The sequence below is a fragment of the Herpailurus yagouaroundi genome, unplaced genomic scaffold (assembly GCF_014898765.1).
Source record: "Herpailurus yagouaroundi ecotype Mexico unplaced genomic scaffold, PumYag 140, whole genome shotgun sequence".
NCBI lineage: Eukaryota > Metazoa > Chordata > Mammalia > Carnivora > Felidae > Herpailurus > Herpailurus yagouaroundi.
Window position 1 is genome coordinate 41,927,729 of NW_024412395.1, and position 17,626 is coordinate 41,945,354.

Genomic DNA, 17,626 nt, shown 5'->3' on the forward strand with positions numbered 1-17,626 from the left:
TTTCACTCAGCATCACACTCTCCAGTTCCATCCACGTTGCTACAAAAGGCCATATTTCATTTTTTCTCATTGCCACGTAGTAAGAGCCTCTGCCCATTTTTAATCAGATTATTTGGAAGCCTTTTTTTGGGTTTTTTTGGTGTTTACTTGTATACATTCTTTATATATCTTGGATATTAACTCCTTATTGGATGTACCATTTCCAAATATCTTTTCCCACTCAGTAGGTTGCTTTTTTGTTTTTTCGATGTTTTTTTTTTCACTGTGGAAAAGGTTTTTATTTTGATGTAGTCTTAATAGTTTATTTCTGATTTTGTTTCCCTTGCCTTAAAAGACATATCTAGAAAAATGTTTCGACTGCTGATGTCAGAGAAATTACTGCTTTTGTTCTCTTCTACTATTTTTATGATTTCAGGTCTCATATGTAGCTCATTAATCCATTTTAAATTTATTTTTGTGCATGGTGTGAGAAATATTTTATAAGTTGATTTTACACATCCAGACTGTTTAGAGAAGTGCAGTGAAGCAGTGGGCTAAAGGAAAGGAAACTTTTGAAACCACATTCACAGATTGATTCATAAAGAACTTAATGAGAGTTTCACCATAAAGTTAGAGAACGGGACCTGAACTCCAGTTTTACTCTGAACCTAAATACTAGTAACGCTGGCCAGAAAAGGGAAGCTGTGTACACAAGTTTGAATAGAACATCAGTTCTGTTTTTGCTGTGTAAGGAGTTAATTTCCTTTTTAACACAAATACAACATGTTGAGTTGCTTTGAAAACCACAATAAGACAAATATTTTTTTTCAATATTTCTGATCAGCTATAGATCAGTGATCAGCTCTAACTTCAGGAACTGTAATCATTAGATAAAATTTTTGGCAGTATGTCAGCTATGGCATAGGTATTGTTGACCTAAAGTAGGAAGAGTAATTCATATGTTTACACTGATTACTGAATAAAATGCAGTTTCTTGGAAAGATGGGTCATTGCCTCATCGAAACATAAATACCTGGATTAGAAGAGAAAATATTTAAGAATTGCATAAAAATCCAGGTTTGGGAAATTTTTGAGATGCATACAAATATCCAATATTTAAATTTAATTGTTTAGTGTGTGTGTGTGTGTGTGTGTGTGTGTGTGTGTGTGAGAGAGAGAGAGAGAGAGAGAGAGAGGCAGGGAATGAATGTGTTGAGAACTTTACTCAAGGATACTGAATGTATTTGAAGAAATTTAAGACATAACCTTCTACCTTTTAATTTTAAACCTGAAGTGTTATGTATTTTTTATTACTTTAAGTACTGAGAATAATTATGTTAAGTACCAAAAATAATTTATTACTTAAAATATTAAAGTATTTTTATTATCTCTTTCCCAACTAATAAATATATTGCAAACATGCACTTCTCACCATTATTGTACTCTATTCAAATATTTAAGTTTAAGATGAGTGAAAAAAGGGGCGCCTGGGTGGCGCAGTCTGTTAAGCGTCCGACTTCAGCCAGGTCACGAACTCGTGGTCCGTGAGTTCGAGCCCCGCGTCGGGCTCTGGGCTGATGGCTCAGAGCCTGGAGCCTGTTTCTGATTCTGTGTCTCCCTCTCTCTCTGCCCCTCCCCCGTTCATGCTCTGTCTCTCTCTGTCCCAAAAATAAACAAACAAAAAAAAAAAAAAACGTCAGACCGAAAAAAAAAAAGATTAAGGGAAAGGAAGTCAGGAGTCTGAGTGAAGAAGTTCACTCTCCATCAAAGGAATGCATTTTTTTTTTCACTCTGACAGTCCTCACTGGGAGACTATGAAAACCACCTGTGAGATGGGGCATCACATGACAGTCATTGTTTGTACAGATGGGATAACAGGACCTTTATATTTTTTATTTCAAAAGAAAAGTAGTTTAGGTTGAAGAGGATGGCAAGACAACAATCCTTTGCAGGGCTGTAAACCCTTCATATGCTCCCAGCTGATAACTGCTTGGTTTGTTAAAAGTAGCCCACAGTCAAAAAAAAAAAAAAAAAAAAAAAAAGGAGGGAAGGAAAGAAAGAAAAGTGATAGGGAGGGAGGGGAAAGAGAGGGAGGAGGGAGCAAAAGTAGGTATGAGAGGGAGACATTATTTAAATTGCTGTTGCATAAATTATTCTAGCTATGCATTCAATACACCTAAATGCAATGTTAACAGCACTTACCTTTTGACAGCCTGATTCAGTGTCAGAAAGGACATGGCCTGCTTTCTTACAAACGTAAAAAAGTGTTTCTTCACAATTTTTAACTTTCCAGTGCCCCTCCTAAGGGGAAACATGTTACAAGATGGATGAATTAACTTCATTATTGATGCTGATAGGCAACATCAGTTATTTTCTTTTTTTTAAATATAATTTATTGTCAAATTTGTTTCCATACAACATCCAGTGCTCATCCCAACATCAGTGCCCTCCTCAATGCCCATCACCCACTTTCCCCTCTCCCCCACTTCCCATCAACCCTCAGTTTGTTCTCAATATTTAGGAGTCTCTTATGGTTTGCCTCCCTCCCTCTCTGTAACTTTTTTCTTCCCCCTTCCACTCCCCCATGGTCTTCTGTTAAGTTTCTCAGTATCCACATATGAGTGAAAACATATGGTATCTGTCTTTCTCTGCCTGACTTATTTCATTTAGCATAATATCCTCCAGTTCCATCCATGTTGCTGTAAATGGCCAGATTTCATTCTTTCTCATTGCCAAGTAGTATTCCATTGTATATATAAACCACATCTTCTTTATCCATTCATCAGTTGATGGACATTTAGGCTCTTTCCATAATTTGGCTATTGTTGAAAGTGCTGCTATAAACATTGGGGTACATGTGCCCCTATGCATCAGCACTCCTGTATCCCTTGGGTAAATGCCTAGTAGCACAATTGCTGGGTCATAGGGTAGATCTATTTCTAATTTTTTGAGGAACCTCCACACTGTTTTCCAGAGCGGCTGCACCAGTTTGCACTCCCACCAACAGTGCAAGAGGGTTCCCATTTCTCCACATCCTTACCAGCATCTAGACTCTCCTGATTTATTCATTTTAGTCACTCTGACTGGCATGAGGTGGTATCTCAGTGTGGTTTTGATTTGTATTTCCCTGACAAGGAGTAATGTTGAGCATCTTTTCATGTGTCTGTTGGACATCTGGATGTCTTCTTTAGAGAAGTGTCTATTCATGTCTTCTACCCATTTCTTCACTGGATTGTTTCAGTTATTTAAATAAAAAATATGATTAATAATAAGTGTTTCAGTATGGGGTAATGAGTCAGGACCATGTGTTGTCATTAGAAGAGTTGATACTCTCTCTACATGAGAGTGGGAGGCCCTGCTCTCTCCAGCATGTGAACAATTACAAGATGCGCAATCCCAGAGTGGTGGATAGGAGGGAGGGGCCATTAATGTTTCTTGATAGTGTGCCAGGCTTAATATTGTGTGATTTTCATGTATAATTTCAACATTTCTGTGAGGTAGGCATTATCATTCCTATTTTAAAGGTTAGGTTTAATACTTTGCGCAAAGTTTTATAGTCAGTAAAACTGGAAACTAGGATTTAATACCAGGCTCAGCCTAGATTTACATTAAGCTGCTCTCAATTTTTCTTTTAAAAAGATGGGTTAGAGCAGGGATTCTCAATCTTTACTGTGCACCAGAATTATTTGAAAGGATTACTAAAGTGCAGATGATGGGGCCTCATGATCAGTGTGTCTCATTTCACAGGTCAGGTAGGACACAAGAATTTGCATTTCTGACAAGGTTTCAATTGATTGATGCTGCTGGTCTGGGGACCACACTTTGGAAACTATCCTCATGACCAGTGAGACTGCTGCTTCCTTTCTTCAACCACTTCTAAATATTAAGTGGAATGTTTGCTACTTACATATATAAACCTAATGCTGGGGAAATGCCTGGAAGCTACCATGAATCACCCTAGATAACATTATCATAGATAAACTTTGTGCTCAAGCCATAATGTCCTTCTTTATCACTAAGTTTCCAAAGCCCCACCCCATTTCTTCTTTATATGACAGGTGGATACTTTCACGTCTTCTAGTTCTGCAGATAGCTGCTCTAACAACCTACATTAATAATGAAATACAATAACTGCTAACAGATTAAAATTTTATCCTCCCAAAGGATTTGTTAACACAAATCAGACCTTTAAGCTAAAACCACACAATTCAAATTTTAGGTGGTATCTCAGGCATTCAGGTTTTTAGGGGAATATACATACTGGGTAGGAGGCTGACACCTTCATCTTACAGAGCAGCCCTATAGCCCACCATCATGGAGTCTTCTAGCAAGCCATCCAGTTAAAGGATACTGTTAGGCCTACTGTATTTGCTTAATAACAATTGGATGGATGGATGAATGGAGAAAGTTTCCTAGGCTCTCACATTCAAATGAGGCATCAACCATGCTTAGGTAACTTGTTAATTACAATAATCATATTCATGTTGAGTTCTACTTCATGGGAATGAATGTTACTTTTTATGCATTTACTATTTAAGGAGCCACTAAGCTGCCAGAAAGGAGGACCCAAAGTATCACACTTACAGCAGCATTGTCCTGACACATCCTATAGTATTAATACCTGTTCTTACTCTCTTAAAAATAATTTATGTTCAAATGTTGGCTCCTGTTCTGTGAACTTGCTAAGTAAATAACCAATGTCTGTCAAATGTAAAAGGAGAATGTCAGTAGGAAATGAAGGTCATCTTAATTATCTCAAAACCAATGAACCAATAAAGCGTCAAATATTGTAGAATAAACAGTGATGGCTTTCAGCAGAGTTAGACGCAAGATAAACATTTAGAGAGGTCATTGTTTGTTCCTTTTCAAATGTGACTTGAGAACTACCTTGGCATTTTAACTGTAACTGGGCATATCTATAACAACCTAAAAGAGGAAACAATGAAATGTGCCATCAAAGTAAGTGCTTAGAAATTTTCTATGTTTGGTTGGTGCCATTACTTTGTCCAGCTACTTAAGTAACATTTAATTAACTGCACTTGACATGGTGTCCTCCTGGTGGTAAGAAAGAGTGAGAATGCCTACCAAATCCTAATGACTTAAAACTCAGCCAGTGAGTTTAGTAACTATCTGATCAAAGAGATTAAGTCTACTTTAAACATATAATAAACCCTTCAAATGACTTCGGATTAAATCAGATGTTTTAGATAAATGAGAGATTAGGGCATAGAAATAAGTGTGATGTTAAGGCCACCGGGACCATTACATTCTTGTGAGGAAAAGAGCAAGATTTTCCATTGATTCACAGTTTTCAATGAGATTACGCACATTGTAGAAATCCTTTTATGTTAATAGGATAATGGAGCTTAAAAATCATCAGTCTCTAGAGTAATTTCCTGACACCTCAGATCTTCCCCTTACATCTTCACCATGGTGGTCAGTGGCACCATCATCCACAAACATGGTGGTTGCTCAAGCCAAAAACCTATTCCTCTCTCACCCCACATCTACTAGCAACAATTCCTATCCTCCAAGGGATCTTTGAATTTCTCTCCTTGTCTCTATATTCACTACCCCAATTCAACACTGAAGTAGCCCCCAAACTGGTTTCTCTGCTCCCATTTTCTGTCTTTCTCTAAGCTACTCTCTATGTAGCAGCCACAGTTATTTTTTAAAATGTAAATCAAGGGGCACCTGGGTGGCTCAGTTGGTTGAGCTTCTGACTTTGGCTCAGGTCATGGTTTGTGTGTTTGAGCCACAATAAAATAAAATAAAATGTAAAACAATGCCCTTCATCTCCTTGAAGTCCTTTTGTCATTCTATACCAGGACTATAAGCTTGACATTTTTGCATTCTTCCTGCCCCCTCTCCTAGGATCCCCTCAAGCCACACTGGTCTCCTTTTTGATTATTAAACATGGCAAGCCTTGGCGGGCCTTTGAGCTTTTACACTAGCAGCTGTCCCCGGGCTGGAATGTTCTTCCCTTGCTCCTCCAGAGGTTTTTTTTGTTTTTTTTGTTTTTTTTTTTTTTTTTTTTTAAGTTCTAGCTTAAACATCACCTCTTTGGAGAGCTTCCCCTGACCATTCTGTATGAAGTAGCAGCCCCAACTCAGGTTGTTCACCATCACATCACCTATCTCCTCAAAGCTATGATCGCAACTATAATTACCATGTTTCTCCTGTGTGTGCATGTTTACTGCCTAGCGTAGAAGCCCCAGGAGGAGTAGTGACTGTGCCTTGGTCTCTGCCACAGCCCAAGTCCCTGATGCAGGTGGCCCTCAATACAAATCCAGCAAAGTGAGCACTAAACAAATCAACTTACAGATTGCTCTGCTGAGACACATAGTTGGCTTCTATTTGGAAGAATTTGGGGCTCAAGTGTGTGCCAATTAGTAAAGGTGACTGAAGAGCCATTGGACCATTCAAAGGAAACTGGAATTTTATTGCTGCTCAAACCAATCCATGTTTCTGATGCATTTTCTGTAAGAGAGAAATGTAAACTACAGGAATCCTATTAATGCAAAGGAGATAATGCACCAGGCCTGTTATAAATGATTTCTTCTTTATTTTTTCATGTGATAAAACCTTTTAAGTCTCAGTATAAAATATCTACTTAAACCTGTTCCCCCTATACTATCCCATCTGCTTGACTCAGACCTTGTAAGTGGGGCAGAGTATGAGCTAAAGCCAATGCAAGGACAAAGCTTAAAAGCAAGTCAGATTGCTGGGACTCTAATTAGTTCCTGCTACTGTATGAAAAGTATATTTGATCAGTATGGTTTTGCTTTTGCCTAGATAAAGGAAAAATAGGAAGGTCAATTGGATTAGGAAAAGGACCTTTAAAAGAAAAATCTTTACAATATATTTTTTCTTGACTTTTCTCTCTCTCTCTCTCTCTCTCTTTTTCTTTGCCATGGGAAAAAGAGGAGCAGAAACTCTTAGAAGCATTAAAATGGGAGCAATGGGGTTGCCAGAAAAGTAAATAAAGTTTGACAGCCCAGGTAAGGTGAAAAGACCCTAGGAGGCTGAGAGAAACGTTCAAGTGCCCCTATTGAGACAGAGGCAGCCACAGGATTCTTTTAATCTCAAATGCAGAAGGTGAGAAAAAGTGACAGAGAGGATTTTTGTTTTTACTCGAAACTAAAACCTAACTTCCAAAAAGTCACCAGTGTAGACTCTGGAGATTTTTTTTTTCGTTAAAAAAAAATTTAACTCAGTGATTTCAATGTTTTTCAGAAGAATTCCATGTCAAATACAAGACACAGGGGGAGGCCTGCTCTGATGCACGGAAGGTGGGTGCAGGCCCAGGAGCTCAGAATTCCTGAACCATGGCACACAGCTTGAAAACCACCAAACCTTTCACTGGCTACAGTTATTAAAATCCAATTATTTATCTAAAGAATTCCATTACTACTTAGATCACATGACCATAGCACATAACTGCTATCTAGTGGCCATAAAGCTAAATTACAGGTTTAAGTTTCATGGTTTTCTTTTTAATGTTTTTGAAACTTCAGATATATATACCATAAATCATCACTTTTACATAGCTTCTTTTCAACTCCACTAATAAAGATAGTGACTACATTATATTTCATACCTCTTAGTTCAAAGACATGTGGCACTTACCATCTCCAAGGAGGGTTATAAGAAACTCCACCTGTGCTAATGAAGCAATGTTTATTAATGTGCTGTTGTCAGACTGGCAAGAATGCAAAGCTTCCTTCCAGGTCTTTTTTTCTTTCTGAAGTTTATAGCAGTTACGATTATGGGGATTCCAGCCAGGCTCACAGTAGGTAGTGTAATATTTCCAAGCATCTTTTTCTTTTTAAAACAATGAAAAACAATGTCATTTTCCACAATTTTTAACATGTTACTTGTTAGCCTTAATAGAAATTGCCATCAATATATGATTATTTTAAAAATTTGAAAAATAGAGACATATGAAACAATAACATATAAATCATCTACATCTTCAGAGTTGAGAAGGATTCACTATAGGATCTAGATCTAGACTGAACGGATCTCAGTGCTTTATTTTACAGATGAGCTAAGGTACAAAGAGGTAAGGAGACTTGGTGAAGGTCATAAGCCAAAGTGAACCGTCAGGGCTAGATGTAAAATTTAGCAGTCAGAGTTCTGCATTTAGAAAATTTATTTACACCAAAAATGAGTATTATGACACACAATATAAATGGTATTCCGAAGATTTTATGTACAATATGTAGATCTTTATCCTCAGCTGAAAAAAAGCCTGAAATTCTGGTTACTTCCTCCAAAGCAGAGTTGACAAATAGCTTTCACCTTTAGGGTATGTCTGAGTGTCTGCGTTGTCCTTCTGGGTTCATATGGACCCTGGGTTAGACTTACAGAACAGTTCCAGGATGCTTTGGCACCAATAGGGAAGGCAGTGGTATGCATGTGAACTTTTGGCTCTCCCTTTCCAGAAGCTTGTCCCCAACCTGGTAATTAGCATTTTTACTTTATTTTATTAACTACAGCTGAGTGCCTCCCTTAAGCACTAATTTAGTTAGCTATAGCTCCACTGCTATTTGGGAAATGAGACATTGTTTTAAAATTGCTCTGGGATGCTAAGCGCAAATGATATCTAAATATTTAGATATCATCTACCTCAGTGGTTTTCAGCCAAGGGGTCATAGAACCCCTTTTGAAATTAAAACCATAAACTTTGCTCTATGGGTAAGATAAAAAGATAAAAGAGAAATTTCTCTGATTGAAGCAGGGTGGAGCCAAGCAAAGAACCTTCAGATCCCAGAAACAGTTTGAAGACACTGGACTAAGTCATTGAAAGAATTTGTTAAACCTGAAGCAACGGCAAAGAATCCAAACTAATTTAGCTTAATTACCCTCATTTGTGGTCTTTGGGCTGCAATTAGTAGAACCTTAGAGTAAATAAAAGAGAAGAAAAGAAGGATGGCAGGAGGGCATAAGAAAGAACCGAGTAAGAGAGGAAGAGACGGAAGGGAAGGACATAAATAGCGATAGCAATTTCAGCATGTTCTTGACATAATGAAAACTCTACATAAAAAAATGGGGGGCGCCTGGGGGGCGCAGTCGGTTAAGCGTCCGACTTCAGCCAGGTCACGATCTCGCGGTCCGGGAGTTCGAGCCCCGCGTCGGGCTCTGGGCTGATAGCTCGGAGCCTGGAGCCTGTTTCCGATTCTGTGTCTCCTTCTCTCTCTGCCCCTCCCCCGTTCATGCTCTGTCTCTCTCTGTCCCAAAAATAAATAAACGTTGAAAAAAAAAAATGGCACAATGCTTCTCCCCCCCACCCCCCCACCATGATTCCACCATTCACTTAGGGTTAGCCACTTAAAGGAAAATGAAAGTTAACGTCTGATTGTAAGGAATAATATTTAAAAATGATAATTCTAGGGGCGCCTGGGTGGCTCAGTTGGTTGAGCGTCCGACATCGGCTCAGGTCACGATCTCGCTCTCAGCGAGTTTGAGCCCCGCGTCGGGCTCTGTGCTTCCAACTCAGAGCCTGAAGCCTGTTTCAGATTCTGTGTCTCCCTCTCTCTCTGCCCCTCCCCCACTCATCCTCTGTCTCTCTCTCCCTCTCTCTGCAAAAATAAATAAACATTAAAAAAATTTATAAATAAATAAAAATGATAAGTCTCTTTATTTTAAATCTGGAGTTCCTAATTATGCTGGTCATGATTCTTCTAAATATGGTTATGTTTTTATGTCTACTTTCTGAATTAAGACATTAACTCCCACAGAAACTAAAAAGAGCCAGGAGACCTTAAAAACAAATAATTGGGCTTTAGGTATTAGATTGTAATTAGGTAGTATTTAAGTCTTAGTTGCACATAAAAGTTTGTATGTTATTTTGAGTAGGATGGTTATAAGAGACTCAGAGTATGGTAGGAGATCAGTGAAGTAAAGAATTTTATAAAACTGTGTTCTAATTTATATTTAATTTCTAAGGTAACCATCATTAAAACTCAAAACTAGACTAGAAAAGGAAGCATATCTTGTTTTTCTAATGCAGAACAACTCAATTAAAGAAATTAGAAGAAATTAAAGAAAAAGCAGCAGAAATTGTCTTCTATGCTTAGGTCCTTTGCTTTGGTTTTTAGTAAAAACCTAAATGCATTTGTTAAACTCGTGGTGCCTTTGGAATAACAGATACTATCTGCTTACATATTTTTATTCATGTAACTATAAAACCCAGCCCTAGCTGCTTAAATTGTGAATTACTAGCAAAAATGTAAATGAATTTGAATACATTGAGATGACAAGTAAGCAACTCATAAAGCCAACTTAAAGTAAAATCACTTACCAGTCACTTCTTGATCACTGTGGTTTAGATACTTTTTACATATATAAGGCAAGGTGGACCCACAATCCCGACTCTGCCAGGCATTTGGCATCAATGAATTCAATGTTCCACAATGATACTCAACAAATGGCTCAAAACTTATTTCTGAAAATACAGTGTATGTGTGTTTAATGTTAGAGGCAAAAGTGGTTAGTTTAAAATATACTGATGTCATTTTATTTATTCAAGTATGATATATTTGACATATGTAAGTGTGGTGTTTTAGCATCAAGGAGATAGCTCTTCTCTGGCATGTGTGACAAATCCTAGAAGATGCTATATTATATCTATGATTTTGCAGTTGAAGTCCAGACATGACAATGAAATGATTTTTCAAAGATAGCAATACCTGATTTTGTTTTAAAGAAATATTTGCAGTTTGTTGCTATTTTTTAAAACAGCTGACTAGTCTTGGCTCTAAACCAACCCTCCTGCAACCTTGGAGAAACAGCTTACCTTCTTGACCTCCATTTTGTTGTCTGGAAAAGCTTGCCTTATAGGAATTCAGGCAAGCTTAAAAATGTTTATAAACCACTTTTAAAATAACATGACTTCTATATGTGTGGGATATAGCTTCTGTGTAAGGCTGTGGGATAATTCTACCCATCAAAGGCACATAAAACACTGCAGGTACCCGGGTTCCAGTTCAGATAGTTGAGCGGCGTTCTATCAGACCACTGCCAGCCAGCATTTTCATCCAGTTGATTCAGACCTATCCACATTTCCACCGCTTCACTGCCCAAGTGCTCTAAAATGAAGAGAAAAATAAGAGTTTGAACACGAGGAAACAAACACCCCCCTCCCCACAATGATACAATTCTTTCTGTTTTCTCATTCCTGAAGGATGTAGTCATAAATGAATTGCAGTCAATGACAGAGAAGGGTTTTAAGTGCTACTAAACCCCACTCTGATGCTTCAGAGTAACAAAGTCAGGCTCTGGCATCTTGAGAAACACCGCATTCTTATAAAGGCTCACTAACAGCAGTTCTTGAGCTGTGAAGGGCGTAATCTAAGCATCCAGAAGTTCTGCCTTTAAAGGATCATCAATCCACCCAAGAGTGCATGGTTGCACATCTGAGACCATCTGATTTGCATGAACTCATGCAATTAAGGGTTTTGGATGGGGGAGGAGGAAGTGTCCAGGAAGTCCACTCCAGAAAGCACCCCTTTGTCTGTCCTCTTTTGCTATGTGTTCCTGGTAGCAGCTTTGGCTTGGAGGCTCAGGACTGCAGTTTGCTGAGGTTACCATAGGCTCCAAGTAAGGGGAATAGGAAGAAGTGATGTTAAATCTGTATAATGGGTATATGTGTGTGCACATAAAATTTTCTGTATTTTTCAATATTTTTGAAGTATTTCACAGTTAAAAAATTAAACAATGTAAAGAACTTTTTTTTTATCAGGATCTAGCAAGGAAGAGAAAACATAATTATCGTTAGTGAATGGAGACGAGTCCTCAAATTTAAGAAGGTATGCCAAAGCAAGCAGCAATGGGGGTGGGGGCGGGACAGCTGTCCAGTGTGAGAGCCAGTAGGAGTTGTGTGACCAAGAGGAGAAGCATAATCCAAGGGACCAAAGTATCCAGGCAGGCTGGAGCCATACAATGTTGCATCTTCAGCTGGGATTGGGAGAAGGCTTTCTGTCAGGCTGCCTCTGTGGCCCCTGCTTCCAACTGCTGTGCCATAGCTCCTCACATTTTAATTTAACCCCATTTTTGTTAGAGATGCTATGTATAAACATGTATATTGGTATGCCTGTGCTGAAAAACATGGTTCAAAATTAGAGAATTAGGGGAAAGTTTTCTTTGGTTTTTCTTTTGTTACCTGAATTAAAAAAATTATTCTAGAATAAAAGAAAATAAAAGAAATAAAAAGAAATAAAAGCCAGCCCAAAATGTAGAAGGCGAACCAGGGAGAAGTATGTAATGGAAATTAAGGGATGGATATTTTTGATTGCATAAAAATATTATATAGTTGTTTAAATGATGCTTTTAAAGTATTTAAAATAATTAGAGATTTTATTGACATTGAGAGTAAAATGCAACCTACTAAATTAAAATATTAATAATATTTCTGAATTTGGGGATTATGGCTCCCCAAAAAGAGGATGGATTCACCAAACCGATCATGTACAATGCCAAAAGGAAAGCCACAATAATTTCAAAATGATCTACACAGTGTATATTATAGTTTATGATTATATTTCAGTTATTTTTCTTTAAAAAATAAAAGAACTTCCTTTAAAATCCAACAAAATTTATTATAGGATACATTTTAAACAAGTCTCAGAAACTTAGTAAAAGTTGATTTCTCATCAGATCATGGAGGTAAAAAAAATAGAAGAGACAGAGACTCAGTGAAAGTGACTAATTTTGTGACACTCTCAAATGTTGCCACTTAATCTTTTAATATATAAAAGGGAGCACTTTTCTCTTTGTCTTATGGTTCATCTGTATCGGAACCCAATAGATTTGAACCAGATGCAGGGGACTGAGACTGAGGCCCTGGCAGGTAAGACTTGTGTCAGGAAAACTCATGGTTTATGCTGGTAGTTTCAGAATAATTACTAATCGCATCCCCTTTTATTCTAAAAAGAGTCTCAGTTTGAATGATCAATTGTATGAGCACCCCAAGTATAAACACCAGTGTATTCACATAATAAATAAGTCAGCAGCATCCTCTGTGATTGAACATTTCAGTTACATGGTGGAAAACTGGAAGAACTTAACCCACTTAGGAAAGAGAAAAAATGGGGTTGTAATTCTGAGACCCCAGAAACCCCTAAACAGAAACACTGGTCCCACCTTTCCAAACTCCTGCGGCATTTACACAGAGTCTCTTTCTAACGTCATTTTGATTAGTCCTTTCAGTAACACTATCGGATTAAATAGTGGGTATTGTGATGACAGGAGGCGGCATGGAAGATGGATTGACAAGGTAGAGAAATTTTCCCATTTCATATCAGGGCAAATGCCAAGCAGTATTTTCAAATAACCTAATTAAAATATTAAAATATTAATTATTCTTATCTTAGAGGTATTTCAAATACCCTCTATGCAGTTGTTTTAACAATACGCACAAAAATCATTGGGTAATTTATAATGTGTGTTTAAGGTTACAAAAGCTATTTATTTAGCTTTATGACTACATCGGCTCACAGTTCTGTAATAATGAACTCAAACCTAAATTCTTTTGGATATTTCTTGGCATTTGTGTCAGCTTAGATAATTCCTTATAACTATTAATGTTCACCAGCAATTAGCAAAAAACTAGACTATTCTCATCATTAAAAAAATACCATGGTCAGAACAGGGTTCTGTCTTTATGAATAGACTTCTGTTTTCCTAAACAATCCCCGAAGTCTAATTATGGAATTGTGGTATTTAAATCAAAGTCTCTGACATATCTTACTTCTTTAATCATTATTCATGTTTGATGAGTAAGTCCAAACCTTCTTATTAGAAATTCTGACAGTCAAGATAGGTAACAAGTATAATTCATAAATGGTATGCAAAATTTTTCTGTAAAAACCATTACAGGCTAATAATGATATTAGAAACTGGTGTTTTCCCTGCAATGTGACTCACTGAAATCAGTTTTGATCATAATTTCCCACTTTTGCCTGTCTGTGGGCAAAAGGGGCAAATCTGCCCTGTTCACACATTTGTTACGTTCCTTCTGGAAGGTATTGATGACTTTCAAAAGCTTCCTCTTCCACCCAGTGAATCCACTTCCACAAACTTGTAGAGAAATAATTGGGGATCTATGCCCAAAGGTAAGTGCAGGGATGGTTTATAAGAGCAACAAATAAATAAAAACAAAATAAATAATTTTACCTATCTATCACTATCTAATAGTAGGGGGTTAGATAAATATATTCTTGGTAACCTATAATACTAGGTAACCATTAAAAACCATGATACAGACCTATATTTATAGAGATGGGCAGATGTTCATTATATGCTGGTGCATGAAACAAGCATATTATCAAACCGTGTGCATAGGTGTTAAATGGTTAACACACATTGAGTGTTTGTTATTTTCTAAGACTTCATCTGCATCATAACATGTAATCTGTACTGCTAACAAGTAGCATGGCTATTATTTCCATTTGATGGGGGGGGGATTTGAGGTACAGAGAGGTTAGGTCACTTGGAGGAGGAGCTCTGCTAGTAAGTGGTAGAGGCAGGAGTCAAACTCAAGCATATGGTTCTCTGGTTCCTGCTCCTAACCACCATGAAATAACAGCCTCCTGTATTTATTCAGTACTATTTTCCATAGACACTGTATATGCATGCATGCCTTTACATGTTTTGGGTTTTGTTTTGTTTTGTTTTTTTTTTTAGAAAAACATGATTGCTCCTGGATTATGGAATTATGGGATACTTTTCTATCTTTATATTTGAAATTTGAAAAATATTCTAGGGGTGCCTGGGTAGCTCAGTCAGTTAAGCATTCAGTCTTGATTTCAGCTCAGGTCATGATCCCAGGGTCATGACTCCACGCTAAATATGAAGCCTGCTTGGGATTCTCTTTCCCTCTGCCCCACTCATGCTTTCTCTCTCTCTCTCTCAAAAAAAAAAAAAAAAGTTATTCTAGAATAAACATGTACTACATGTGCAATAAAATTTGAAAAAAAGCATCAGAAACTTATGAGTGACTAATTTTGTGATATTTTCAAATGTTTCTAAAATTTTTTTAAAAGCTGTGTGTATACATCTACAAACATATTTAACCATAATAAAGGAGAAGTAAGAGGAGAGTTTAGGTGATAGGTAAAACCCAAGATCCAGCCTTTTAGCATAACTCTTTGACATATTATTGTCTTATACTGTTAGTTAATATGTGTGTGCTTTTGCTTTTCCAACTAAATTTAAGTTCTTTGTCATGTAAGAGAAGACCTATGTACCTGTGCATACTGACTGACAGGTGAGATTTTGTTTAATTAATAAAGGACTTAGGGGCGCTTGGGTGGCTCAGTCGGTTGAGTGTCTGACTTCAGCTCAGGTCATGATCTCACAGTCCGTGGGTTCGAGCCCTGCGTCAGGCTCTGTGCTAACAGCTCAGAGCCTGGAGCCTGCTTTGGATTCTATGTTACCCTCTCTCTCTGCCCCTCCCCTGCTCATGCTATGCCTCTCTCTGTCTCAAAAATAAATAAAACATTAAAAAAATTGAAAAAATTAATAAAGGACTTATTCATTAATAGAAGCTGAATAGCTAAGATCTCCAGCAGAGCAGGAATCTGTACGTAAGTTTAGAAGTCTCCCAGATCCACTTTTAGAGCTGCAAATTCTCCGGGGTCCCTTGCTGGGGCCTCAATTCCTCTTCTCCAAGGGAGAGAAAATAAAGAATATATGCCCAGGTGCAAATGGAATGTCCCAGCAAACAGGTCACAATTCTGGGTGTGAGTCGGCACCATATTAATAAAAGAAAAAATATTTTTAAGGGACTTTTTATTTATTCAGAATATATTTTTGCATACCTGGACATAACTGTTAACAAATCATTTTAATTGCATTAATATCAGTGTGCATCATCCCCCTACTTACTCCTTATGAAGTTTTCTTCGTTCTCATCTGCAATACTTAGTAAAGCTCCTCCTTGCATCTGGCATGAAGAATGTGCCTCACTCCAGGAAAGAGAGGAAAGCAGGTTGAATTGGTAGCAAATGTGTGAATTGAGATCCTTCTCCCAGACAGCATCACAACCCACTTCTGCAGATGCTGAAAACAAAGTCCATTACAACATTAACTATAATCCTATTTTATATAAACAACAAGGTATTTTTCTAAAATGAATTTGAATGGAATGATTCCAACTTCAACCTCTAAAACTTCAGGTGCCTTATTGATTCTTCATTAGGTCTTTATGATGAAATATGCATTGTTATCCCACTGGCACTTTATGGTTCAACTCTTTCAAGATTTAAGGAAATTCAAGAAATTATCAATAAAGAAGGTCCAATCCCTTCTGGGAAAATAAGAGAAGGCATTTTTAAAAGGAGGAAATAGATGTGAAGTATTTGTGAAAATAACATCTGAGTTCCTTAAAAAGCAGTCATTTAGAGCTTTATACTGAAAGCATTTAAATGTTTATTTGAGACACATGCAAATGTTGTATCAAAAAGCCTTTCCCCCCAAATACCAAAATAGTAGGTGGGATAAAAGAGATACAGAAATATGAGTCTGAAATGAACATAGTTTTTAAATGAACCCTGAGAACAGGAACACTGATACTCAATTTAAGATAAAATTCTTTCAGCCAAAAGGAAGAGAAGTAAAATCCACTTGTGAAACATTGCATAGTATGCTTAAAAGTAAATTTAATGAAGTGTGAAATGCGGATCTGAAATCTAAAGTTTATTGAAATAACAGAAAATAAAGACCTACTTTGGGTGATTTTGCTAAAATTTTAAATCAATCCCCAAGATGAACTAAGCAGCCATAGTGATGACCTGAAATCTAATTCAGCCAAAGAATTTGAAGAAAATGTGGAAATGTAGAAAATGCAAAACATGTTACAGCATGAGTGTAACTGATGGACAGGCAATCTGCTAAAATCTAGAACATTATTTCCCAAAGTGTGATCCACAGAGTAATACAACTTCACAAGCTCTTTAAGAAGAGCTGGGACATAATGCATATATAAACTCCAAGTTCAAAATGTACGATAGCATAGAAAAGGCTCTGAGAAGGTCTGTAGTAAAGAAACAGCTCAATTTTAATTTGGTTATACCTCAAACTTACTTAACAATGAAATCTTTTTTGTTTGTTTCTTTTCTCCATAATACTTAGATGGTTCCCTTGGGAATGTGAAATTTTGTTTTCATGTCTGATTACAATGTGATTTCCCCAGAACTGAGTTAGTTAAGTAGAAGTTATTAAACCACATATAACTCTAAAGCTGTCTATAGAGTTTTCTGACTGATACATGAATTTATAGAAGGATCCATGATTGAAGGAGGGCAGAAGAGAAAGCTGTCATCAAGTAGGGGCAGAAGACAAAGCTATCATCAAGTAAAAATTAAGGAAAGGAGAAGAAAGGAAGGAGGAATATTTCAGTAATCATTCTTCTCTGGTGTCTGAAATTTCCCCATTGAGAATGGGTTTTTAGAGATTGTCTTCAGTTAGAATGTTAGATCATCCCTGAGATGAACAACACAGTAAGTGTTAATAGACATAATAATAGACATAAGCTCAGCCCTGTCCTTCTGGTGTTCATCTCTCATGAGGCCATGAGAGAAGGGTAGGGGGTGGTGTCTACAGTTTCAATTTGCGTAAAAATCATCTAGTAGCTTGTACAGAA

The 17,626-nt window shown here is 37.2% G+C and overlaps 1 protein-coding gene across 3 annotated transcripts in view; it reads right to left on the bottom strand.

The window, feature by feature from the left end:
• Positions 1 to 17,626, bottom strand: part of PLA2R1 (phospholipase A2 receptor 1) — a 129,531-nt gene that overhangs the window by 78,478 nt on the left and 33,427 nt on the right. For all 3 annotated transcript variants that reach the window (XM_040475154.1, XM_040475155.1, XM_040475156.1), the window contains exons 4-9: positions 15,871 to 16,044; positions 10,959 to 11,072; positions 10,286 to 10,429; positions 7,609 to 7,803; positions 6,302 to 6,459; positions 2,182 to 2,280 (exon numbers count right to left, since the gene is read on the bottom strand). In XM_040475154.1, coding sequence (XP_040331088.1) covers positions 2,182 to 2,280; positions 6,302 to 6,459; positions 7,609 to 7,803; positions 10,286 to 10,429; positions 10,959 to 11,072; positions 15,871 to 16,044 — 884 coding nt within the window. The remainder of the gene's footprint in view (positions 1 to 2,181; positions 2,281 to 6,301; positions 6,460 to 7,608; positions 7,804 to 10,285; positions 10,430 to 10,958; positions 11,073 to 15,870; positions 16,045 to 17,626) is intronic.